At 31.3% G+C, this 27995-nt stretch overlaps 2 protein-coding genes across 2 annotated transcripts; one reads left to right on the forward strand and one right to left on the reverse strand.

The window, feature by feature from the left end:
- Positions 1 to 1545: 1545 nt before the first annotated feature.
- Positions 1546 to 18213, forward strand: LOC145326288 (uncharacterized). The gene is made up of 6 exons (XM_080169504.1): positions 1546 to 1590; positions 1807 to 1863; positions 3110 to 3234; positions 4709 to 4794; positions 6377 to 6442; positions 18013 to 18213. Exons 2-6 carry the CDS (start codon positions 1848 to 1850, stop codon positions 18068 to 18070), a joined length of 351 nt encoding a protein of 116 aa, XP_080025630.1. The 5' UTR covers positions 1546 to 1590; positions 1807 to 1847; the 3' UTR covers positions 18071 to 18213.
- Positions 9203 to 13822, reverse strand: LOC145325511 (uncharacterized). Its single transcript, XM_080168490.1, has 5 exons — positions 13809 to 13822; positions 13267 to 13273; positions 12890 to 13142; positions 11976 to 12055; positions 9203 to 11448 (listed from the first exon to the last, which is right to left on the reverse strand). The coding sequence occupies exons 1-5, from the start codon at positions 13820 to 13822 to the stop codon at positions 9295 to 9297; spliced, it is 2508 nt and encodes an 835-aa protein (XP_080024616.1). The 3' UTR covers positions 9203 to 9294.
- Positions 18214 to 27995: the final 9782 nt, after the last annotated feature.

Here is a 27995-nt window from a genome sequence, read left to right on the forward strand (position 1 = left end):
TTAAACATGTTGATTTTTAACTTTTTTAACAGCAATTTTTATGTGATATAATCATCTGATTGATCAGATTTTTGGTGTACTGATTCCTATTACAATAAGGTACAATGTTAAAAGCGAAGCAATTCTATAATCAAGTCCTAAAAATGTCAGTATGTCATTAAACAGTATTCTGTATTTAAGAAGTTTTGCAAAAAGTTTACGTATAATTTTGTCAAAACTTATATATTTATATTTTGTATGTTCAGTTCTGACACTCTACAGGAGTTCATGTTCGTCTGTCATACCGTTTCAGAGCTTCGCTTTTATTGTTGTTGTCATCTTTGTTTTAAAGCAAAGCTTTTTTTTTAAATCTGGATCCGACTGTACGAAACAGTTACCTCTTTTCGTCAGTTTAGGTATCTCATAATTGACATCGATTTCAAACTTTATCCTTTTAACAATTAGGCATGATTTATATAGCGTAGCAACTCTATAATTGTTTCCAAAAAGTCTCTACGTCCATTTAAAACAAGTTTTTGACATTTTGTATGATATAATTATTCTATTTATAGGAATTTTAAAATAATTATTCCTAGAACAACAAGGTACAATATTTCAAGTAATGTGATAAATTCTAAAAAAAATGTCAGTTTTTAGCCAATTCTGCAATAAGATGTGACAAAAAAAATTTTAGATTTTTAAATTAATATTCTGTTTATATATAGAAAAATGTATGATTTGTTTGAGAATATTGTCGTAGACAATCTGTTCTTTCAAAATAGTTCATATAGGTAAATTCTTGAAAAAAGAAACATTTATAAAAGCGAGGCTTTTCTATAATTAGGGCCGGTCGGTCCGTCCGTTCGGAACGGATAGCTTTTTTTCGTTGATTTAGGCATGTTAGAATTGTCCTATCGATTTCAAACTTTGCATGGTGATTCCTGTAGTGGTTAGGTACGATTTAGAAAGCGTAGCAACTCTATAATCATTACCAAAATGTCCGTACGTCCATTTTAATTTTTACATTTTTAACAAAAAATTTTTATGTGATCTAATTATCCGATTGTTCTGATTTTTTTATACTGATTCCTAGGACAACGAAGTACAATATTATAAGCAAAGCAACTAAATAATCAAGTCCTAAAAATGTAAGTATGTCTAAAAACATTATCCTGTATCAAGAAGTTTTTCAACAAATTTACTCACAATTCTGCTTTGACTCCTATACATTAATATTCTGATTATTCAGTTCTGATACTATTCAAGTGTTAATGTCCTACCGTTTCAGAGCTTCGCTTTTGTGGATGTTGTCATTCTTGTTACAAATAATAGCAGGGGTTTGTAAATTAAACTGGTACCAAAAGTTTTATAACAACGTTTTTATATTCGTTGGCTTTGGGTACATTTATTGAACTCCAATTGATTGGTTGAAAACCTGAATTGTTCATACTTTTCAACCAATAATTTTATTTATTATTATTTGGCGATTTGTACAATTTATCGCTCATTGTCTTAATCTTTTGGTTGAAAAAATTATTCTTCAAATAGAATTAAAAGTTGATTATTATTTTAGTGAAAATTCTCTGTCTGTTTATGAGCCAAGAGTTTTAGGTAAATTTTTAAATTCGATTTTTAACACGCAACGTGTATTCTATAAGGCTTAGTTGGTTGGTGTTAGATTAACAGGCTTTTTCCTCAAAGTGACTTGTTGAGTACAGAACCACCCTCCAACGTTCGGCCCCTTTGGGTTCAACAAAACTGATTGATCTTATAATTTTTCATTTTAATATCTGCGGGAAGCTGTCTTAATAACTACTTTCCTTTCAGCCTCCAACTGTTTCTCAGTGTCCGCCTTCTTCAGCTTTGTAATGATAGCGGTCAACACAGGGGAGCAATACAAATTCACTTTGGATGTACTGCAGTTAAACTGTTTTTAAACTATTTTTGAAAGGTATATCAAAAATATACTTTGACACCTGTAGAATCATACTGCAAAGCCAAAAATGAGAACAATTGCCCACATCAATTTTTATTAGGATTTTAAAGTTTATTTTTTACTATGGATTAAATAATTTTTACTGAATCGTGATGTTTCTATCCTTTGTAGGTAAAATACTCAGCTTTTAGAGTGTCTTGCTTCGTAAATATTGTATGCTAGTATACAGTAAAGTTAGGTCTTTTGATTTTATCTATCAATACTAATTAAAAATTAATTCTTTACAATATATCCATGAATTAACATAAAAATGTTTCATGTCTATTATACATTAAAACACATAAAAATTGGCTGTAAAGGGTTAAATAAATTAAGATAACAACAAATGTTTATGCAATACAACAAATTTATTTTTGTCATATATACATTTATGATATAAAATAAGATTATTCAAACATATTTTTAAAAATATTTTTTAAAAGTATGTATCTTTTATGAGTAGGGTTTTCATTCTTTTCATTTTTATTAAATAAAATTATTTAACTACGTTTGAAATAAGTCACTTTGTGAAAACACTCTTTTGGTAATTATAAAGAATTGAAATGAAAAAGGATTTCTTATTGGTTTAAATTCAGCATTATGTTTTTTATTATATTATGTCAGATTTTTCAATGAAATTTATTGTTTTAGAAAAAAAAATTATTTCCATTGAACAGAGTAATGTTTTTTTTATTGTATCAGTATAAAGTGAATTATATAAAATTGTTCACTAAGTTACAATATTACACGAAGTAAAAAAAGACCTTTTGATCTGGTAAAAATTACCAGAGCAACAGTAAAAATTAATTTTTAAATCCCCCAAAAAAAGTTTATTGGGGACTTAATTCAAATTTGGGCTCTGCAGTCTGATTCTATAGGTGTCCTAGTATATTTTTGACCCCCCATTCAAAAATAGTTTAAAAACAGTTTAACCCTTTGCTACTCAAATCCTTCTTTAAGTGTACTGTGTTTTACCCTTTAGAGGAGGAAACACCTTTTAAAAAATGGTCATGAATTATCAAGACTCATTATTTTCCCAGAAATTTTTAGACTTTTTATTTATAAATTCTTGACAAACAGTTTTTTGAGACTTACATAAGAGAATGTTATGATGAGATTTTTTCCGAGATGTTCTTAAATTTGTATTGGTATGCTCAGTGATCAACATCAGTCTGAACAACAACAACAACAATAATAATAACAACAACAACAACAATAATAACAACAACAACAACAATAATATCAACAGGAATACTTTCAATGAAGTTGCACCTAGAAAGGTAAAATACGACAAAATTAAGTATCTCATTTTCGTAGCATTGCACGTGCAGGAATAGGTTTCCAAATTATTCTGCTAATATATATGTATGATCATCATCACATGGCAAAAATTGTAATGTCTACTTTCTTAGTCCCCCCAAAGGAGAATGGGAAATGCTCTTCATTGTTTTAAAATAAAGAATAGGACAACATAGACTATAATTACAATGTTATAAAAGCCAGCTGTTCATGAGATATAAAGTATAAAAGTATAAAAAACTATTTGAGTACTTATGATATAAACAAACTGTATAGAATTCCACCATATAGAATATTCATGTAAATATATTATTGATTTAGTCTGGTTCAGAGGGATGCAGAAAGGGAGTTTACACCCCCCTAGCTTGTGAACAAAAGGTTGCGCTCTTGGCGCGTAAATTTACCAGCCAAAGAACTTTTAAAACTTTAATTATATGGAGGGAGGACACCTTGGGTTGTGTATCCAATCCACCCCCCCCCCCCCCCCCCTAACTTTAAATCTATAATATTAGAGCAAAACACTAGAGGGGGAAGAGGTTAAATTACTGTATCTCCCCATCACAGTGTCCTTGTGTCGACTCTCAATTGGGTGATTGAAAATCAATCAATAGTGTCGGTTATATTAACACGGCTAAGTAGCAGAAAACAATTTAGTAGCAGACGAAAAAGAAAGGGAGGTAGATATCTGTATATATTTCTATACTATAGATCTGTTTCTATAAAACACCCACTTAAAGATCACACACCCTTGCACCCCCCTCAATTTTGGTTTTAAAGGGGTGTAGAAAATCGCACCCCACCTGGCAAAAACCCTGTGCGCGCCACTGGTCTGGATGTATGAATATTGAATATTTATATAGGTCAAATTTTCATTGGTATTTTTCGAACTTACATAACTAGAAAAAATCCATTTTGTTTAGTTGTTTTTTATAACTTCTCCCCTAGCCTATAGTATTTTCTTAACTTTTTTGTTGAAATAAATTTATAATGGTATAGATGTATGCATTAAGGTGGGCAAGGATTACAAAGACCAATACTAAGCTTTCCTTTTGTGGGGTAATCACTGAGGCCGTTTATGAGATATTTCCAACGATACACAAACACAGTGTATACACACACACACACACACACACAACATGATACTTTTTTTGAATGATCATTGCTGCTAATGTTTTAGGCTTTAAGGTTAGCCTCGCTTGTATAAGGCCCCCCTGCAGGAATTAGGCTTAAACAAGGATGACAACAATAAGTAGCGAAGATAAAAAATTATGAATGGATATCGGGAAAAACTACTATAAAGCAGTGTCATACAATAAATATTAATAATATTGATAAAATATGGAAATCAGGAAACCTTAAAAATCACGCAACCTTAAAAATTTACAAATCTAGGAATCGATTGTCCCCTCCCTCCCTGTACGTATAATATTAATTTAATTATATATTTTTGTTAAGTTTTCCTCTCTCTGGGATATTATTGAAGAAACCAATGCCAGGACTCTGAAGGACATCAGTGCACTAACAACCACCGACGACTGCAGGTTCAGCTTTTGTTGCCAAGCTCTTCTACAAGTTTTATATATCTTGGTTAGTTGGTTCGTTACCTACTGAAATATTTTTATAATAAATAGGCAGTTTATATATAAATAGCGGCTACGCCCCTAGAGGCCTCTAGTGGCACTTTAAATGTTTGGTGTTTTAAAAAAATAATATGATACCTTGCAATGTTGCGATGGAGTCTCTATTAAATTGCTACGATACTTTGCAATGTTACGTAGGAGTCTCTATTCGAGGGGAAAAAAATTTCGATTTATTGTAATTTCTCTTGGGAGGGTGGTAGTACCCTCCCCCAAAATAGTTATAAACCTTCCCGGAACCTATGAGAAACTACCCTGTTAAGGAGAACCCGATCGGTTCAGCGGTTAGCGAGATCCTTCGGTACAAACACACAGACACACAAACATCCTGTTACTTTAATATAAGAATTTAGTTCCTTAACCCCTAGAGTTTCGGGGAGGTAAGGAGGGGGGTGGACAGGAAATTGGCATCAAACCACCTTTTAAAGTTTCACTGTAAAGTACAATCTATTCGGACCATCATTTTCTGATAGTTTTTGCTTCAAACAAAAAAAATCTTACTACTGTATGTCATAGGATATAATTTTTGTCAGAGAATATGTACCTAGATGCCTTTAAAATGCACTTGAAGGAAGGGGAGAAGGAGTAGATCCTCCAATTTACATTTCTGTTTTAAAAAGAAAAATAAACATTTAGGGATGATTTCTTCTTGGGATGTTGGTTACTCCCATAAATATTTATGTATACTCCCTTTAAGGACCATAAAAAGCTTCACTTTACAGGAGAGCCATAAAGGTTCTGTCCATTTTATATATTGAAAACCCTTCAATACGGCTTGTTTTCTAATTTTGTCTGCATATTTGGAGGTTTTGCAGTGATTTATATTTACCTATTCAAAATATTTTCAAATATGGCTTTGAAACCGATTGATATCCGCTGGTTTAGAATCTGGTCTCAGCCATACTGAAAAGACAATTGTCCATGAATATCAAAATAAAAACCTTAAAGCTTTGTTTGTCCGTGACTTTGGCATCTCGGGGCTAACAAAACTAATAATTGTACATTTTTATATCCGCGGAAAGCTGTTTATTATACGATTCGATAAATAACTATCATTTCAGTTTTGTGTTATTTAGTATCTTTCTATTTAAGTGTTATTGCCGTTTATATCACTAGCGGTTTCTACCCAAGAAGTATTGGGAAGTCCCCCTCATATATAGAATCGTTCTTTCGTAATTTAAAAAAATCAAAAGGGATTATTTTTTTCCCTGTAGGCTTCGTAGGATGTGGGGGGGGGGGGACGGGGGTCACCCCACCCCACTTATCTGTTTTAGTTTACAAAAAGAAGAAAATACGTTTAAAGAGATTTTTTTTTGGGGGGGGGGGCCCGGGGGGTGTCCTACCCCATAAGAAAATAGCCTATAACCACCACATGAATGTTTATTCCCTGAAGAGAAGAATTGGATCAGCGGTTACCGAGATCTTAAGCTTCAGACCGCCAGACGGACATCGTTCTACTTGTATTATAGCATTGTTTATAATTTAGAAATGCTGTCAAGTGTGAGTTTTTAAAGTATGCGGAACAAAGTGTTCACCAAAGCTATTTTAAACAGTAAGTAAATTTTACTACCAAAGCAGGGAAAAGGGAATGTGATTCTGAAAAACAATTCTAAAGGAAAATTTCATCACAATCCCCTTCCCCTTTTCCTCCCCTTCGTACCCACCCCTCTTTAGCTACATGAAAAGAACAAAATATGCTTCCACCTTTTTTTAAAGGTTTCGTGATTTTTTGTAGAATTGATTGTTAGAATAGCTACCCCTGCTAGCTAAGTTACTCTATAATTCTCCCTGCATTTCAGTCTGTCCGTCTGCTGCAGGTGCGTAACGTTATAGGATAAATATTATTTTTCAACTGCTAATTTTGGATTAAATTATATATCACATTCTTTTTCTCACAAAAATTCTTACCAAAATTTAAAAAAAGTGGATAACGCCGATACGACCAGCTTAATACCAATAACTAAATTAATTCGATAAATTCACGAAATCAATACTTATTTTCAGCTGTCGTTGGGGGGCAACACATAGTAAAATTGACGACCTTTCCATTCCCCTCCCCCCAAGATATTATTTTAGATTTGTTTCGCTTGTTGGTTATACCTTATTCCTGTTGAAAGACAAACAATTGCGCAAAACAACATATTTAAAGTTTTCCATAAAAAAATAATCTATTTTTGATCAATATTTATGAAATTTAATCAATAGAAATACATTTAAAATATATTTTCACCTCTCAAAAGGATTCAGCTAAAATAAATGAAGGTTTTTTTTAACTTGAAATAACATTTTCATATCTCTTAAGTTTGATGTTATAATTATGAACAAAACAATGACATTTTCTTATTAGTAACTAAGCAACTCTGTAAGTGTTGTCTGTCTGTTTGTCCAATTATTAAAAGCGAAGCTTTTCTATAATTAGGGTCAGTCCGCCCGTACCTCTACAACGGATAGCTCTATTTGTTAATTTAGGCATGTTGGAGTTGTTCTATCGATTTCAAACTCTGCTTGATGATTCCTGTAGTAGTTAGGTACGATTTAGAAAGCGTAGCAACTCTATAAATGTTACCAGAATGTCCGTACGTCCATTTTAAATATGTCGATTTTAAATTTTTAGCAACATTTTGTATGTGATATAATCATACGATGGATCTGATTTTTGGTGTAGTGATTCTTATTACAATAAGGTGCAATGCTATAAGCGAAACATCTCTAAAATCAAACCTAAAAATGTCAGTATGTCCTTAAACAGTATTCTGTATTTAAGAAGTTTTGCAACAAATTTACGTATAATTTTGTCAAAACTTATTATATTTTGTATATTCAGTTCTGACACTCTACACGAGTTAATGTTCATCTGTCATACCGTTTTAGAGCTTCGCTTTTATGGATATTGTTATTCTTGTGTAAATTCACTTCACTTCCTTATGTTTCCCTAGCCCTCCTCTCTTCCATTCCCTTTCCCATCTCTTATCCAGTCTCTTCATCTATCCATCCCTTCCCCAACTCTTCAACATATAAATATTTATTAAAAGAAGAAAAAAAGAGAGGCTCTTCCTACTAGATGAACAAACTAACCAATAAATGATGTCCATGTTAGCCACACTAAATTTACGAAAATTTTTCACCTGTCATAATATCTAGGGAGACAGCGTAAAGTGGCACAAAAAATGACGTCATACAAAAAAGTTGATCAATGAGAGGCCAGTATACACTGTAATTGACTAATGGTAAAATTTTTACTTGCCTCTCATTGGTTATTTTATCATATGACGTCTTTTTTTGGTGCCACTTTACGCTTTCTCTATCCACGTATATTTTCTATCCATTTATGACAATCGCTTTGTTCGCTTCTTAATTTTAATCGTTTGAGAGTTTCTGGAACATTTGAATTTTTTTATGAGCCTAAAAAAATTTAGATATTTCCAGAATAATAATTGAAAAGAATAATAATCATGTAATCTTTAGAAACAAAGGGACCTTGAAATTAAAATGAATTTAACTGAAAGTGTTCCATTTTTTTTATTTTTAACCAAGGACGATCAATTATCAATATAATGTCCAACAGTAGCGCAGCCAACATTTCATAAATATAAAATACAAATTTATTGACATATGTTATCTCCGCTGTGGAATAAAACAAGTGTGATCATAGCTAACCTAAACTGGACATTCTATTATAACTAGCGGTTACCCCATAGCGGCCTATTGAGGTGGGGGGGGGGGGGGGGAAGATGGAAAGTCGACCCAACGACTTTCAATTTTAGTTTTAAGAAACAAAAGTATAAAAAAAATTGGGGGGGGGGTAATTTTTTACTAGTGGTGATATTCATTTGGGAAGGTTGTGGTACCTCCCCCCACCCCCACCAAAAAGGACCTTTCAGAAGCTACATTGTAAATGAGAACCATAAAGATTCAGTGGTTAGCGAGACCCTTCAGTATAGACAGACAGACATCCTGCTACTTTTATATTAGGATGGCAGTGTTGACTTCAAGACCATAGTCTTAAAAGAGGATATCAACAATTCCCTATATTAATTGAAATTGGAAAGGTCTGCAGTAAAGCCATACAGACATGACATATATTGATAAGTCTTGCAATCAAATTTCATTCATAATACTTTGATTCTTACAAAATAATTAAACAATAGATAATTGTTTTATATTTTTTGTAATATTTATTATCTAACCTATTTTCTTTTTTAAAAAAAGTTTTTCAATCATTTTAAACATTTATTTTTTAAAAGATTTATTTGTCCTCCTATCCTCAATTTAAAAAAAAAATAAGATTATTTCTATTAATCAATAAAACGTATTTTCTTTATTTAATCAATATATTTTATAATTAAATTTATTAACGATATGTACATTTATTATGAAATTTTCTTTTCAGTTGATTCTAATGAATTATACAAAAGAATTTTCAATTGTTTTTTCTTCAATATTTTCGTCAATTTTTCCATTCAGCTTCTCGAGAATGTTATTGGCTGACTTCATTTTATTATGCAGCATGTCTGTGCTTTCATTGGCTGGAACATTTTCAGTGTCTGGCAATGGCATGCTCTCATTGGCTACATCATTTGAAATTTCACTATTTTCATTGGTTGTATTATTTGTCATTGTGTTTTCTATTGAAGGTTTGCTCATATTTACTGTTTCAATTGTTTCTGTGTTTAGATTGGCTGCTACAATAGTATTTTCTGGCAATTGTTCATTGGCATTTGCTGAAGTAGTAGGATTTTCAGCTTCATTTCCCAGATTTGAAATGGCAATTGGGGTTTCAGTAATGTTCATGGAATTTTCAACTTCATCTATTGGTTCGCTATTGCTGTTTGGCGTTTCAGTTGTATCAGTAGCGTTATTATTAACAGGAACTTCTAAAGTGGTAAGATTTAGAGTATTTTCTGCAGTTGTTGTAATTAGCGGTTCAGGATCAATATTTTCTGTTACATTTTTGGTAGTATCATTGTTTTCGGGAATTTCTACAGCCTCACCAGCAATGTCATTTCCTAGATTTGATATGGCAATTGGGGTTTCAGTAATGTTCATGGAATTTTCAACTTCATCTATTGGTTTGCTATTGCTGTTTGGCGTTTCAGTTGTATCAGTAGCATTATTATTAACAGGAACTTCTTCAGTGGTAAGATTTAGAGTATTTTTTGCAGTTGTTGTAATTAACGGTTCAGGATCAATATTTTCTGTTACATTTTGGGTAGTATAATTGTTTTCAGGAATTTCCACAGCCTCACCAGAAATGTTATTTACTTGAGTAGCAGTTTCAATAACCTGACTAAATGATTCTGTTGCAAATATTTCAGAAGTTTCACTTGATGTCTCTGTTAAAGTAGCTGACATCTCAGTCATTTCATTGCTTGTTTCATTTTCATTAGAGGAAATTTCAGCATTTACATTAGAATCATCATTTTCATTAGAAGGAATTTCAGTAGTTACATTAGAATCACCATTTTCTGTTATAGTTTCAGTCGTCATTTCAGTAGTATTAGAATCAATAGCAAATTCGTCCTCAATGCCAGAATATATTTCTTGAATTAGTTGTTCAACATCTTCCCAAATAAGATTGTTTTGATTTGGTTCATCATCATTATTTGACCAATATTCAATTTGGTGGGTGTTTGTAGCAGGATCATAGGTAACTGTTTGACCTGCATAGGAGATACCATGGTTGTCAGCAAAGCTAGAAGCAATATTACCAATGTTACTTCCAAAATTATATAGATTGGATATAAATTCATATGGATTGAACAGGTTATGAGGATAATTTGATTGGTGATGCTGTTGGCCACCATATTCAACATTTTGATTGTAATTATATGGATTATTTACTTGCTGGTTTGGATGGTAATTCTGAGGGTAATTTGACTGATATTGATTTTGATGATTGGGCTTATTTTGATGAAGATCAAGATTATAATGAACATTTTGAAGATGATTGTTGCCATCATTTTGTTCATACAATTGAGGAATTAATCCTGCTAGTGGCTTGTTTGGTGGCCGCTGGATATTTTGAGAATTTTCTTGATATAGTGATGGGAAGATTCCCGCAATAGGCTTACTTGCGGGCCATTGTGGATACAAAAAGGGAGCAATGTTAAATGGTGGTTTCTGTGAAAAATCTTCATTTTCTTCTTGAAGAGTTGGTTGCCCACCAGCAGTGTTTTGATTGATAGATTGTATCTGCTGTTTATAATATTCAAGATTATTTTTAGCCAAAGCAAATTCTTCCTTTTCTTCTTCCAATTCTTTCTGCTTTTCTTGAAGTTCTAAATGATATTCCCTAGGATAAAATCCAATGCCAGTGGATTGCCAGTACTCCAAAGCTGACTGAAACTTGTGTGTTGCCCTGGCAACATCATGCTCAGCTTCATGTAAATCTTCTTGCTCGTCAATAAACTCTTCTTCAGCTTTCAGTAGAGCCTCGCGGAGATTATTTAGTTCTATTTGCTTGTGATAATCAGTGGCCTCAAAATTCAAATCTATTTGAGAGCTTGTCGTGTGAATGTTCTCAAGTTGATGCTTGTAATACTCAAAAGCTTGCTTTGCCTTTATAAGGAAATATTTAATTATGGTAAGCAATTAAGGGAACTTTCAAGGGAACGTTTTTTAAATTTATTATTTATTTTTTATTTTTTTATATTAGTTTAAGTAAGGGTAAAGATGGTTAATACCTCACAGAAAATTTGGGCCCGCAGGGTTTTTAGTAAAAAATGTACGTGGAAGGATAACCTATTTAAGCACAATCAGTTGGGTGATAATAGCTCATGGATGTAGGGAATTTATATTTCCTTTAAACAATATGGAGAACAGTTTTATATAATTTTGATTAAGAATCATTTTTAGTGGTCCACTTCCCCCCTCCCCTCTCTGTTTATGCCAATGGAATGGAATGGCATTAAAGTGTAAATTTTTAAACATTCAATCTCCCATTTGTTTGCTTACTACTTTGTTTGACGTCATTGGGGATTTAAATTAATATGTTGTCTATTTTCTTTTTTCTAACAATGTACATATTTTAAGTGATATAAATCCGTCTAATCCTTAGCTGCTGACCATAATTAAATATTTCCTGCCTGCTGTAGCTCTAATTTTTCCTCAGCTAACTCTCTCAACTTTTGTTGCAGCTTCAAATATTTCTGCTTGGTGTAGAAACCTGGGAGTAAAAGATATATCAGATGGGCAATTTATTCAGACATTATAATTGCGTCGAGCCCCTTGGTATATCTTTTAGGATGTGGTCACATTTCAAGCAATTCCCCACGCCCCCCCCCCCCCCCCCCTAACACACAAAAAAACTTTAAATGAGCATGATAAAACAATTACATGTTTAGAAAGAAAAAGAGCAAAAAAAATAAGCATAAAGTTGTATTTTAATAAAACAGAAATACAGTACAGACCTACGGACAAAACTCTAATTACATTTTAGATACGCTTACAAAAAAAAAATAATTTAAAGCTCATTTAACTGCGCAGAACCCAGTATTAGTATCGGACTGATTATGACGTAACAAAAAAAATTAGCCAATGAGAGGCGACTATGAATTTTACCATTGGTCAATAATGTCCTCTCATTGGCTAATTTTTTTTGTCACGTCATAATCAGTCCGACACCAATACTGGGTTCAACTGCGCATGACAATGAACTGCGCCGGTGTCCCACCTACTCTCACTGTTATTGCCAGGCACTTCTAACGTCTTTAGAATTACGCAGTCTATAAACTCTAACTCCTGAACGGCACCCTAAAGCTGCCGGGTAAATAAACATTTTTTCCGGCTTCGAATTCGATTAATTTGAACCAGTTCTCTGCCATACTGAAAAATCAAGTATAACATCGAACTACAGACAATTTTCCACGAATGTCAAAAAAATACATTAAATTGATATTAATCTTGTTAGCCGAAGGCTTTTATCTTATAATTTTTCATTTTAATATCCACGGAAAGCTGTCTATAATACGATGCAGTAAATAACTATTTTCACCCTTGCCTGTATTAGTGGCCAGTATGTATTCCTCTCTTGCTCTAGCAACATTATGTTCAGCTTCATGTACATCCTTCTCTTCATCTATATATTCCTCGTGTGCTTCTTGGAAGGATTTGTTCAAGTCCGCTATGTGTTTCTGTGCTGAGTATCTCTCTAGTTCAATAAGACTCCCAATGTTTGGAAATGTATTCTGATAATTAAGAAATTTTAGGTTAGGTAAGGTGATACAGAGCGCCGTCGGGGTTAAAATTATGTCCTTCACGTGGAAGAGGGAGGGGGTGTTGATTCAACATTTTTTAATGTATTATATCAAGGTTGCCAGTATATAAAACACTATATAATAAGAATTTCAAAACTTGCCGCTATAATCAATCAATCACATGTATCCTTGTCAAAATACCAGCTTATTATTGGATGGATTTGATTACAAAGAGACACGCGATTGGTTCAATTCAGCGACAAATTATGGATTCTGAAATTTAAAGTCTCATTATTGAATCTAGTAAAGTTGCTTTTACGATAAGTACTTAAAGCTCCTTTTTATGAGACGGGGGGGGGGGGGGGGGGGGGGGTAAAAGGGGGTTTTTAAAATTTATTTTTGGAGTGAGTTCTTTTAAAATATGTATGAAACACCCCTTAGACGTCCTTGCTTTCAAGCAAAAGTATATGAATAATTGTGTTATATGAATTATTTAAAAAGTTACCTAATGCAGTTGATTCTAGTATTTATTTTAAATTGAAAAGTTTTTTAAAAATGTCTAATCTTTTTCATTTGTCTAAAATCCTATCATAGAGTTAGTTAGATTGTTTTAACCAAAATTTAATTTTGTGATTAGTAATTTTATTCAAATTTGTACTAAATCTTATAGTACATCTAAATTTGAATGACTTTAAAACCAATTAATATCCACAGGATTAGAACCAATTCTCAGCCATACTAGAGAATCATGTGAAGCATTGTATTCCAGAAAATTTTTTCACGAAAACTAAAATAAAAATAATTTATTAAAGTCATTTTTGTTTACCCAGGTTTTGCTCCCTAGGGGATAACAAAACTGGTTTTATCTTTAAATTTTTCCGCGGAAAACTATCTATAATTCTATGCGATAAATAACTATTTAAAAATTTCTCTTTTCCTGGTGCTGATTGAAAGAAGTTTGATAATCTTGTGCTAAAAATCCTCCAACGCAAAATTCCAACAATAGCGCCTAAAATTAAATGAATATTTTAATTATAAAATTATATAAATACATTTTAATTTAATCCTTCTTTCTCTTACAAAAGATCGTACTAACTACAAGAAATATTGGGGGTTGCTTTAAAGGGAAGCCTCTTATATGTATTTTGAAAGTTGTTATTTATAAATCTATGGCAAGGGTAGTTAAGAGACATCGCCTCTAAATTCTCTGAAAGCTGGCATAAACATTTATTCATTACTTTATATCTTTTACTAGTGGTTTATCCCCTAACCTCTAGGGACTTCGCCTCATGAGAGGAGAAATAAAAAAAGTTGCACCACCAGTTACCCAATGGCCCAACCCTCCAAGAAAATGCTTAAAACCAACACAGGACCAGTATCTAAAGGGTGTGCAAAAAAATGCGGACATTTTAAAATTAAAATTGCGCGGCTTGTGTTAATAGTAGAAAAATATTACGCATACCGTTAGAACCGCAAAGAAGTCTATTTTTTAAAAATATAAGAATGGTTCCTCTGCTACGTTACGGAGCTACGTGTTAAAATGTCCCAGCTAATGTAAAACTTGACTTGCGAGTAAATTTTAAAATATAACTAAAAATTAGAGAAGATATTTTTCAAAAAGAGATGCCTTCATTTTTTAATTTCAAATTGCGCGGCTTGTGTTAATAGTAGAAACATGTTACGCATACTGTTAGAACCGCTATGAACTGCATTTTTTTTTGGAAATATAAGAACGGTTCCTGTGCTACAAATAATCTAGGAGCCAGATGGTAAAATGTCCCAAAATTTACTCGCAAGTCAAGTTTTAAGTCAGTTGGGTTATTTTAACACGCAGCTCCAAACTATGCGTAGCACCGGAATCGTTTTTATATTTCCTAAAAATAGACTTTTTAGCTGTATGCTCTAACGGTATGCGTAGTATTTTTCTACTAATAACAAAAGCCGCTCAATTTCAATTTTAACAAGGATGACAACATCCATAAAAGCGAAGCACTGAAACGGTAGGACAAACGGACATTAACACTTGTATAATGTCAGAACTGAATAATCAGAATGCGAATGTATAAGAGTCAAAGCAAAATTGTAAGTAAATTTGTTGAAAAACTGCTTGATACAGGATAATGATTATGGACATAATTACATTTTTAGGACTTGATTATAGAGTTGCTTCGCTTATAATATTGTACTTAGTTGCCCCAGGAATCAGTATACCAAAAATCAGACCAATCGGATAATTAGATCACATACAAATTTGTTGTTAAAAATGTAAAATTAATCAACATGTTTAAAATGGACGTACGGACATTCTGGTAATGATTTTAGAGTTGCTACGCTTTCTAACTCGTACCTAACTATTACAGGAATCACCATGCAAAACTTGAAATCGATAGGACAATTCTAACATGCCTAAATTAACGAAAAAAGCTATTTAAAAAAGTAAAAAAATCAACATGTTTAAAATGGACGTACGGACATTTTGGTAATGATTATAGAGTTGCTACGCTTTCTAAATCGTATCTAACTACTAAAGGAATCACCATGCAAAATTTGAAATCGATAGGACAATCTAACATGTCTAAATTAACGAAAAAAGCTATCCGTGACGGACGTACGGACCGACCCTAATTATAGAAAAGCTTCGCTTTTAAAAATGTCCGCATTTTTTTGCACACCCTTTAGATTTCCTTAGAAGCACAATCTTTCGGCCCTGTGCAGTGCAGTTCTTAAGCTTCAGACAGATAGAGGGACAGACATCATTCTACTTTGTATTATAGAGTTGAAATTATACTTATATTGAATCTCTTATTCAAAATATTTCCCAATTAAAATCTATTTTTCCATTTTTTCTTAATAAATCCTTTTATTAGAGTTAATTGTTTTTATGACGTAAGATGATTTCAGTAATAAATATAAAATGAAAAAAAAACTATCTAAGCTATAAATAAATTATTATAAGTATTCATTCGAAACCGGTTAATATCCGGTGGATTAGAACCGGTTCTCATCCATACGGAAAAAAATATGTCTTGCATCGAATTGTATCCAGTTTTTTAGGAATATAGAAACGTACAACCATAAGATTATAATTGGACATTTTTATACGCGGAAAGCTGTTTATAACTATGAAAATAGATTTATTGCTATGGCGCACCGTCTGAAAATAAATTTGAAATAGTTATGTTAAAAATGTCAAAAACGTTTATAGGACGATTGAGAATAAAAACCTTATATTTGGCCTTTCAAACCATATTGACTGCTTCTTGACTACTTTTAAGATGCTCTATATTTTGATTTTCTGCCATTTTTATTTTGTAACATATGATAACTAACCCCCCAATTTTTTTTGTGTTGAATCGTGCAGTGATATTTTTGTCAAACAAAGCCTTAGCTGGTGCTTTTCCCTAAAGTTCTTTTGAGCAATGACCCCCCCCCCCTCCCATGCAATCTCTTATTGAAGCAGTAACACAGATTAAATTGTGTTGCATTAACCTCTTCCTCCTTCTTATTTATTTATGTTTTTAAGAGAAAGAAATTAATTCAATTAAATAATAAAAGTTTTACCTGCAAAATTAAAATTCTCATCTTAAGCTTAATTTCACTTGTTTCCTTCTGAAACCATAATCTTAAACTGAATTATTTTTAAATTACTTCTTATATACAGCTGCGCGCGCGTCAGATTTATAATTAGAATTTCTAAATTAACCTGAATTACGCGCTTCTAGGTAAATGTATAGGTGGACCGCCAAGCTAAGTCGGTGTTCTAACAATGAGTCTAGAAATATTTAGCGAAACAGATATTTTTCATTCTTAACACGTAAAGATTGTTCTAGAAAGCTTAAGCTACTTCAGTCTGGTTTTTTTCTGATTTTATTATTCACTTCACATAAGCCTTTTTTTTATATTAAAAATCAAGTTTTTTTTTGCTTTTCTTAAAATATTAGCTAAATTGTGCCTTTTAAATATTTTTTTATGAGCACTTTACAATTCATTGGGGGAAAGGAGCAATAAGGGGAGTTATAAGTTGAAGATTAAAATGCTCCAATAAGAGCAACCTGTCTATTTCTAAGAAGAGGAATTAGAGCAATTTTATGTTTTTAAAATATGGAAACTTGTTGCAATAGCATATTGCTGTATGATCAAAACATGCATAAGTATGAAGAAATAATTTTAATACACTGTCGAATCTCGATATATATTTTAAACCTTTTGCGGTAAGTTTATTTGTATATTCATATATCTTAACCTAACTTAACCTGTATAGAAATACAGGTAATGATATTTCCTATTTTGACTGTTGTAAATAAGACATAATAACGTTATCGAATTATACAGGGTGATTAATCAGTAGTTTTTAAGAAACATCCAACTTAATAGAATACTCAACCCCCCCCCCCCCCGCCCCTTTACAAAGAATCAAGAAAAGCCAATGTTTTTGGGGATTACTTAACACTTGGGGGAAAAATTTTAGATTTTGAAAATCGTTTCTAACGAAAAGAGATCCTCTTTACTTTCAGTGAGGGGGTGATTTCCTTTGGAGGGTTGGTGATTCCCTCCCCCAAATATACATGAATTATCCCTGAGCCTGAAGAAGCTACGCATTAAAGGAGAACCATATCGGTCAACGATTAGCGAGATCCCTCAGTACAGACAGACATACAACCTGCTAACTTTATTTACGGATTAAAAACTGCCTTGCTACTTATGAAGGTGGTCGATCTGGTTTTATCTTATTTTTATATATTTTGAAGCTCTTTGAGTCTTTATAGTGCCTATAAAAATGACGTCATACACTACAAATAATCAATGATAGTCCGATACACAGACTAAATTACCAACGGCTAGCAAGTATACATTTTAATTGACTAATGGTAGGCCAGTATGACGTCATTTTTATGGGCACCATTAAAAAAGCTTGATATTTTTTCAGGATTGTGACCCAGCTTGGAACAGATTGTTCTAACCAGATGCAATGCTCTTTGTTTTAAGCTTTATATTACGACAATAAACCTTTTTTTAATAAAGATTTTGCTGAAAACATGCCCCATGATTATGAAACCATAGCATAAATTGTAGAATTTTTCTTTAATTTTGTGTTTTTTGTATTGTTGAAATATTTAGAATTAATAAATGATATATATAAATATTCTGAACAATCATTGATTGCGTTTTTGACAAACATAAATATTGTCCTAGGAATCATTACTTTAAAAATAAGATGAATAGGATAATTATATCATACTAAAGTGGTTGTCAAAAAGTTAAAACCAGCCTGTTTTAAAAAGACGTACGGACTTTCTGGTAACGATTATAGAGTTGCTACGCTTCCTAATTTGTACCTAACTGGTACCGAAATCATCATGCAAAGTTTGAAAGTTAAGGGACATTTCTAACACGCCTAAATTAACGATTAGAGCTATCCGTAACAGGAGTACGGACGGATAGACAGGAAGACGAAGGTACAGACGGACATACACAAAATATAGAAAATTTCTACCTTTAAAAATGATAAAATTAAATATACAAAATGTTACCTTTCATAAAAATCATATGTAAATTTTAAAATGTATAAAATTCATGTATTTTAATTTTTGGAAGTTAAGATATATTAAAAACAAGGATGACAACATCCATAAAAGCGAAGCTCTATAATGGAAGGACAAACGGACATTAAGTATATATGTTGAAAAACAGCTTGATACAGGATAATGTGTATGGACATACTTACATTTTTAGGACTTGATTATAGAGTTGCTTCGCTTATGATATTGTACTTTTTTGTCCCAGGATTCAGTATACCAAAAATCAGATCAATCTGATAATTAGATCACATAAAAATTTGTTGTAAAAAAGTAAAAAATCAACATGTTTAAAATGGACGTACGGACATTCTGGTAGTTATTATAGAGTTGCTACGCTTTCTAAATCGTACCTAACTACAACAGGAATCATTATGCAAAGTTTGACGGACGGACCTACCCTAATTATAGAAAAGCTTCGCTTTTAAAAAACAAGGATGACAATATCCCATAAAATAAAGCTCAAGAAATTTAAGAAATTGACAAAACCAACAGACTCCTTAGGATTTCAAGGGATAAGACAATGAATTATAAATTGAATACCCCTTTTATTACAAACAAAATAACCCCTTATACAATTATTAATTGATTAATAAAAGTTGTCAGACCATAAGTGCAGAAAAATTTGCCTCAACAAATATTTAAGATATTTATATAACAAGGGATTTTCCCTCCAAATTTAATCCAATTAGTAAAAATTTGATATACTTAAAATTAAATTAAAATAAGGACAATTTTGTCCAGACGTAGTTTAGCAATAATGAGTCCAGTTATCTGCTGTACCGATATGGTTCTCATTTAGGCAGTCAAGTGCCCCTGGAGGCCTCTTGAAGGTATAGCCGCTTTTTATAATATACAGTGATAAGGTTTTAGTTTGTTCTTTAAGAGCTCGCTTAGTGGTTGTGTTATTTAAGGGAAGGTTCAAATAGGTCCCGGAATAGTTTAACGATATTTCTAGTCTTTGGAAGGTTTTAGACAATTTTTATACCCCCTTACTTCCCCTTTAAATAGATACAATTGAAGTCAAGGATTTGATTTTTATGATTCACTAATAAGTAAGAAAGTCTTTTCATATCTTTATTTTTGTCATGAAGTGACGTGCGAACATACCCCAATTTTTGAGGAAGCAGCGCTATTAAAAAATATCTTAATTAACATTTTACTGGTACATGAATCTTCCACCCACATAAATCGAAATTAAGAAATAATGATATTGCGAAACACTGAGGGTATAGTCTTTTTAGAATAAGACAGAACTAATAAAAAGAAATTCTATTAATGATTGATTTGATGAAAATTTGTATATTCATCAAAGAAGGTGTATCAACTATTTTTTTTATAGCTAGCCGGTTCTTTTAGTAAGTAGTAGATGTAAAATTTTTCATAGAATTCAGATATGCAATCGGTTTTTTTGTAGACCTCTTATTTTTTAAGTAATTTAAGTTTAAAAAAAAAAAAATTAAGTCGATTTTAAAGTACTAAAATGCAACAAAAAAAAGAAAGAAAATGGTCATTATGAACAAAAATAGTAAGATCTTTAATTTGACACCTTACTTTTTCAATTCTGTCAGGTAATTATTGAAAAAATCGATTTTTTTTAACCCACGAGAATAAAAACTTTGAACTTAATTTTATTATTTCACAAATAAAAAAATATGGGTTCATATATACCTTCAGAATCAGAAAAATATTACGAATCCATTGTAAGCAAAATTGAAAAAAAAGTTTACAATATAGTATATAAACTACAATAAAAGGAATTATATGAAAATATCATATTAAATTGTACAGGCAACGTCTTAATTCTTCAATTGAGTATAAAAATGGGAAGGGGGTAAAGAGGGGATAAAGAGGGGGTAAAAAAGGGAAGACAATAGTGTTGTCTGAACAAAAAAAATAATTGGCCATTTCTTTAATTTTTTAATTTTTTAATTTTTTTCAATTTTGCTTACAATGGATTCGTAATATTTTTCTGATTCTGAAGGTATATATGAACCCATGTTTTTTATGTCTGTTTGAGAAAATATTTAGGTCTAAAGTTTTTATTATACCGAGACCCTCTACTTTCCAGTTTAGTTTATAATAAAGATTGATTTTTTTTTTGGGGGGGGGTGGGTGTTAGTGATTTTTTTAGAATTAGAGAGTGGAGATACCCTACTTCAAAATAATTATAAATCTTCCCTGGTCCTATAAGGAGATTTACTGTAAAGGTTAACAAGATATCAAGCTACAGACAGAAAACATGTTACTTTTTCAGAAGAATTATAGCAGTTCACTTTAATTCAACAACAGCCTCCGAAAAACCAATTATAAGAAAAATAAATTTTTCAATATATGATATTTCTAGATATAAATGATATCTCTTAAAAAATCCGCGGCTAAATATCCATGTTAAAAATAACTGGAACAAAAACAACTGCACTTAAGATATTTATGATTATATAAATAACAAGGTTGACAACATCCATAAGAGCACAGCTCTTAAATAAGACTCTAGGGTATATAAACATTTACACTTGTAGAGTGTCAGAACTTAAATTTATAAAGTGAAAAAATATGCCCTTATGTACCGTTATCGGAAAATTGTTTGAACCAATGACATGTCTGGAATGTACCTTCACAATTCTCCTATTGGTTGGTTAGGAGAGTATGTTCTTAGAGTATCCCTTTTTTTAAAAGTAGTCCAAAACAAGGATGACAACATTCATAAAAGCGAAGCTCTAAAACGATAGGACAAACGGACATTAACACTTGTATAGTGTCAGAACTGAATAAATCAAAATATAAATGTATAAGAGTCGAAGTAAAATTGTAACTAAATTTGTTGTAAAACTGCTTGATACAGGATAATGTTTATGGACATACTTATGGACATACTTACATAGGACTTGATTATAGAATTGCTTCGCTTATAATATTGTACTTTATTGTCCTAGGAATATACCAGTATACCAAAATTCAGAACAATCGGATAATTATATCACAAAAAAGTTTGTTAAAAAGTAAAAAACAACATGTTTAAAATGGACGTACGGACATTCTGGTTATGAATATAGATTTGCTACGCTTTCTAAATCGTACCTAACTACTACAGGAATCACCATGCAAAGTTTGAAATCGATAGGACAATTCTAACATGCTTAAATTAACGAAAAAAGCTATACGTCTCGGGCGGACCGACCCTAATTATAGAAAAGATTAGCTTTTAAAAATAAATAAAAACCAGCATGTTAAATAAGAAATCGATAAAACATGAATCAACGATAAATGCTATCCGTTTCGAACGAAAGCGTCCCTAATTATAGAAGAACCTTGCTTTAAAAAAGAAAAGAAATTCCAATATTAAATATCGACAAAATTAAGTGATTTTTTATGGTTAAATATAAATATTTAAAAAATTCTTAAAAATAAATAAAGGAGTACTTAAACATTCTTTCAACTACGATCTACTTGAGAGGAGGCAATGTTAAGAACTACTTTTAATCTAAAGTTTCAGTTATAGACAATCACCCGATTATGACACGACCTTTATCTGGAAGTTGGAATCTGTGCATGCTTTCAAAACCCTAATACAAAGTAGAACAACGTCTGTACGCTGTTTTTTCTCAGGAATAAGGTATAACCAACAAGCAAAATAAATCTAAAATAATATTTGGGGGGGCAAATGGAGAGGTCGTTAATTTTACGATGTGTTGCCCCCCAACGACAGCTGAAAAACACGTAAAGGTTTCGTGATTTTCTTCCGAATTAATTTCGTTAATGGTATGAGCTGGTTTTTTCTATTCAATAATAAAGGCATGGTAAAATCGTCCTCAAGATTTCAAACTTTGGATGATGCTTCATTTCACAGTTGGATACGATTTCGAAAGCATAGCAACTCTATAATATTTTCATTTAGTCTGTACGTCCATTTTATACATGCTTGGATTTTTTAATGACAATTTTTTGTTATTGAACTATCCTATTTATCTTGATTTTGGAACACCGATTCCTAGGACAACAATGTATAATATATTTAGCGAAGCATCTTTTTGATTGAGTCCTAAAAATGTTAGTATGTCGTTAAACAATACCCTAAATTTATGCAATTTTGCTACAAGTTTATATAAAATTTTGTCTATTTCTTGAAATTAATACTGTGCTTAACAAGTTTTGACACAATTTTCTTGGAGATTTGCAATTCCCTACTCAAAAAAGCCATTCTGATTATAGCTGTAGTCACCCAAAAACGGCAGCTGTATATCTTTGGTAAATAATGTAAGGTCAATTGACGGACGGACAGACATACACTAGTTACAGATCAGCAGCAAATCTAAGATTGTAATATCCCAGCTCATACCAATAACGAAATTAATTCGGAAGAAAATCACGAAACCTATACGTGTTTTTCAGCTGTCGTTGGGCACATATCATTTTTGGAAAGTAAATACTTTCTTGACGCCAATCTTAACGAGGAAGGTATTTTTGGAAAGGGGAAAATGTGCAGAAAACACCTATGTAAATTAGAAAATCCGCAGAAATCATTTTCAAAAGTTATTTGCAAACATTTGCAATGTTAATTTGCAAAATTAATTTCATGCCTTAAATGACATATTTTGAAATAAATGTTCTTATGAAAGTTTTTATCTATAAGTTTAGGACATGTTCAAGACATACATTTTATTTTCAGTGTTAGTTTTTTCGCCCTACGTGTGAAAAAAGGCATTTCTCACATTTTATTATAGAAAATTGCATATAAACACAAAAATAATTTTTTTCTGCAGTAAACATAATAATTGGTATAATATCTATCATTTTAAATGCAAAAGTCAGATACTGAATCCTTTTTAGAGCGAATATAATGCAAAAAGTTACCAGGGCATTTTAGCAAAGTATAAATATTTAAAGAAATAAATACTTTTTATTTTTAATATACATATTATATAAATGAATAAAAAGAGAGAGAAAAAAAACTATAAAACAAGGTATATGTTTTTTTCACTCTATCATTGAATAAAATGCACTTTTAGGTTTGATTATAAGCAACGCATCACATAAAAACTCATTTTTTACAGTTATTAAACAAAATCAATGCAATTCTACAATCAAGGTAGTTTTATAAAGCAGTAATCCTTTTTGTAGCTATATTTTTTGCCAAATTTATTCTTTATTTTTATAAATAAACTTAATTAAAATCTAATGATTTGAGATTTCGTAATAAAGAACTTCATATTTTTACTGATTAGACATATAAATTTCAAAGAAAAAGATTAAATCCTTTAAGTTTGAATAAAAATTTATTCATTTACATAATAAAAACGTTAAAATCATTAAAGAATCTAAAAAAAGAAAAAAATAAGTAATTTTTATAAATGTTTTTGTGTCGTCTTTATAAACTCTTTCCGCTTTTATTATTAGACTGATAGAATTTAAAATTATAAATAACACTTGTTGGGCCTATCCTATTATATAAACTTAGTAAGATATTTTGTCAGTATCTTAAGGTTTGATACTGCTAAACTGATTGAGTTCTCCATTTTAGGGAAACTTTACATTGGTCCCGGTATGGGTTTAAGCTATTTTACGTTCCCTTCTTAACCCTTCAGAAAACAGAGCCCCTAGAGATAAATAAATTGAAATTATTTTAACCTAAACAGTCGGACCCCTTCCAAAGCTTAACCCTTAACAGTTGGGCCTCTTGCCGCACCTTTATCAGCCAGGGGGAGGGGGGGGGGGCGTTCAATGCCTCCCCCCCCCCCTATTATCTCACTTTCTATTAGAGCTAAAAGGCTTAAATTTTTTGTGCATGCCCTCTGTTTGATAATGAATTTCCGACTATAAGTGAGTGAAAGTCAATTTTCGCTTCCTTCGCCCTTTTATTTAATAACCTTTGTTTGTAGGTCCTTTTTTACAAAAAAATTTAAAACAGCTGTCATTTTCTTATTTTATCTTTTTCATACAATGTTTATTTTTATGTAAATTTTATAATAGAAATCTCAAAACATAAATTTCGGCAGCTGCAAGCCGCCGAAATCGGTGGTTGGATATAAAAACCTGGATAACCCTGCCAGGTTTGCTGGCATCCTGTGCCCGCCAGGGTGGAGATATACAAAAAAATCTAACTCTCAGTTAGGACTGTTAAGGGTTAAGTGGATGGGTTGGGACGTGGGGGGGGGGGGGGTAAAATAACATTATAAAACCTACTAGAGGCTGCACCTCTTGCATCTAGGGGCTCTATAATTGAAGGAATATGAAAGTGCAGAAAAAACAATACCCAGACTTATTTATAAAACTGAAATAGCCTAAAACTATTTCAGGGCATATATGAAGGTTTACTACAAAAAGCTTACTACTTTATATAATAGGATATAAATGGTTAAATATATACATACATTATTATATGGAAACATAGATATGTTAATAAAGATACAGATATTTTTATATGTATAAAAAGAAGAGACAGACTTTTGGTTATAAATAAAACTTTAAATAATTAAAGTAATCAATTTTCCTAAGAATATTCCTTTCATATGTGAAAGGATGAGTAGCTTGCAACAGCTGATAACAGTTTTTGCTGATAACTTTTGCTGTGCACTGGCACTTGAAAATTTTGCCATGTTTTTGAAAAGTCAAAATGAATGATTTTACAAAAAGAATTAGATTGATAACTATATTACCAAGCCCACATGTCCCTCCCAAACTTTCATACTGAATTTAATTTCTTATAAGTGTACAAACTCCCCCCCCCCCTTAATTATAATTTTTTTTTCCAGGTGAAATAAAACAGCCCATAAATAGTTCAGTTGTTTTGATTGATTAAAACAGAATCTGTCCTTTTCCCAATTTCCCCACAATCAATTTTTTGGAAAAATGCAAATCATTTAGATAAATAGATTTTTTAGATAAATAGATTTGAATTTTTCATAAATATTGTACAAATATTGTACTCTAGTATAGAAAAAAATTAGGTCTTTGATCATCTATCAAAACTAGTTAAAAATTAACTCTTTACAATATATCAATGAATTAACATAAACATGTTGAATAGCTACTACCAATTTAAACACATAAAATTCGGCTGCAGAGGGAAAAATATGTAAAATGTAAAAATAAATGTATTATGCAATACCATTTATTTTTATCATATATACAAATACAGGGTGTTTTTTTTAATAGGACAAAAGTATTGCTTACTATAACCCACTTGTCATTGACAGAAAATAATAATCTATATCTTAATTTCTTTATTGGGTTGGGGCAGTTTGTATGAGAAAAAAATATTTAGCGATTTTCAACAAATTATGCTTTAAAAACCGGTTTTTCAAAGTAGCTATTTTTGGAAGATTTTTTGATCATGACCAATTTAAAGTGTGGGCAAAAATGCATGCATTTTTAAAAATCAAATTGCATGGCGTGTGTTAATAGTAAAAAATGTTATGCATACCATTAGAATTGTCATAAACTTTAGTTTTTGGAAATATATGTATCATATTCATGCTATTTGTAGTATAGAAGCTACGTTTGAAAATGTGAGAAAGTTTTGAAAAAGTGGCTGAGGAAAAAGTAACTTTAAAGAAAAATGCTTTTTTAAAATGAAATTGTGAGTTTTCTTTTTAATTTCAATACTTTTTATAAAACTTATATAAAGATGTTTCCAAGAAATTTTCTTCATGCTGAAAGCACTTTTTTCACTTGTTCTAAAAGGCATTTTTAGAATAGTGTATAATGCAAAAACACCCTTACACAAAGAAATCCTATAAAACATAGTAGTAGATCAAAAGTTTACATAAACAGAAATCAAACACTTTTTATTTTATTAAAATAGGTTAAAAAATAAAAAAGTTACAGCTAAAAAACTTTTATTAAACATTTAACAATTGGGGAGGGAAATTGGTAATAAGAAAATGCATTCAGTAAAATTTGAAATGTAGTTTTTTATATGTAAAAGAAATGTTTTTTAATGCAATAAAAAATGCTTTTTTGATGGTCAATCTGTAGAGTTTATGATGATTCTAATGATATGCATAACATTTTTCTGCTATTAACACAAGCCGCGCAATTTGAATTTTAAAAATATATGCATTTTTGCACACTCTTTAAATTGGTCATGATCCAAAAATAGGTACTTTGGAAAAATTGGTTTTTATGACATAATTTGTTGAAAATCGCCAAGTATTATTTTGTTATACAAATTTCCCTAACCCAATAAAGAAATTAAGATATAGATTATTATTTTCTGTCAATGGCAATTGGTTTATATTAAACCATTAGTGACGAACCGGGTATTAAAACCCGATTCCACCCGGTTCAAGAAAATGTTAAAAAAAAAATGGTTTCCAGTCTTCAAATTGCATCATTCTCAGTATGAATCCCCCCTCTACTACCCTGGTTTTCATTTCCCCCCGGAGCCTGCAGTTTTGCTTACTTCCGTTTGCCGGTATAGCTCAACAAAATCTAAAACCAAGAAAATTTTGGTCAATTCAAAATACCCCTTCTAACTTTTTTGTTTTTATAGTAAAGTCGCTGATTTTTTTCGTGAAATCTAATGTTTATTGACAAGTACATCTATTTGTGAATTCGTTTTATTCAAATTATTATTTTTTATATGATTTTTTTATTGTTTTTTTACGCCCTATTATGACCCGGTTCGGCATGGTCATAAATGCCCGAGAGTTTTAAAACCCTGCTCGGTTTTGGTTTTATTACCCAGTTTTAACTTTTTAACCATTAAATATTTTTTTATGATTTATTATTCTTGAGCCACCCTAATCAGTATACCCTAGTAATCTCTATATGTGTCCTCCAATATTTTTATGCTCGTTTTCTGATATGTAATACCCAATTTTTATATGTTCTTTTTTTGTAGTGTGTGTGTTTTAAAACTTCAAGAAACGGATTTTTTTAACCGAAAACGGCAGCACCTATAGCCGAAACACTAAATTGGATATAAATTGTTTCGTATATTACTTTTAGCTCTATAGATTACATGAGGTTGTGTAGTTTTCAATTACGGATCGTATCAAAGTTCTAAAAAGTGTTCATCTCACTTTGGGCGTTCAAAAATTACATTTTTCATTTTTTTGCCGGTTTTTTTTGCAACTTTCCTGTGCACGCCACTAGAGCAAAACAAAAAAATATGTTTTCCGTTTTTACCATTATAAAGCTTCCCTGAGATTTTCAGCTCGATCGGCCCATAAAAGTGGCGCTTGGCACTATTGGGTTAAGCAATACTTTTGTCCTATTAAAAAAAAACACCCTGTATGATATAAGATAAGATTATTTATCAAAACAGATATTTTTATGGTGCAAGCTAACTGTTTTTCGTTTTTAAAAAATAATTTAGACAATCCTACTT

This window comes from Acartia tonsa, chromosome 8 (genome assembly GCF_053477335.1).
Source record: "Acartia tonsa isolate MP-2025a chromosome 8, ASM5347733v1, whole genome shotgun sequence".
Classification (NCBI taxonomy): Eukaryota; Metazoa; Arthropoda; class Copepoda; order Calanoida; family Acartiidae; genus Acartia; species Acartia tonsa.

What these genes read in the sequence shown, in the direction of transcription:
- LOC145326288 (XM_080169504.1), top strand. An exon ending in ATGAAGTTGCACCTAGAAAG is followed by an intron (nt 3,235 to 4,708) that starts GTAAAATACGAC and finishes ATTTTTGTTAAG; the next exon opens with TTTTCCTCTCTCTGGGATAT. An exon ending in ACAACCACCGACGACTGCAG is followed by an intron (nt 4,795 to 6,376) that starts GTTCAGCTTTTG and finishes TTTATAATTTAG; the next exon opens with AAATGCTGTCAAGTGTGAGT.
- LOC145325511 (XM_080168490.1), bottom strand. An exon ending in CATACTGGCCACTAATACAG is followed by an intron (nt 12,056 to 12,889) that starts GCAAGGGTGAAA and finishes TTTTACTCCCAG; the next exon opens with GTTTCTACACCAAGCAGAAA. An exon ending in AAAAATTAGAGCTACAGCAG is followed by an intron (nt 11,449 to 11,975) that starts GCAGGAAATATT and finishes TTCCTTATAAAG; the next exon opens with GCAAAGCAAGCTTTTGAGTA.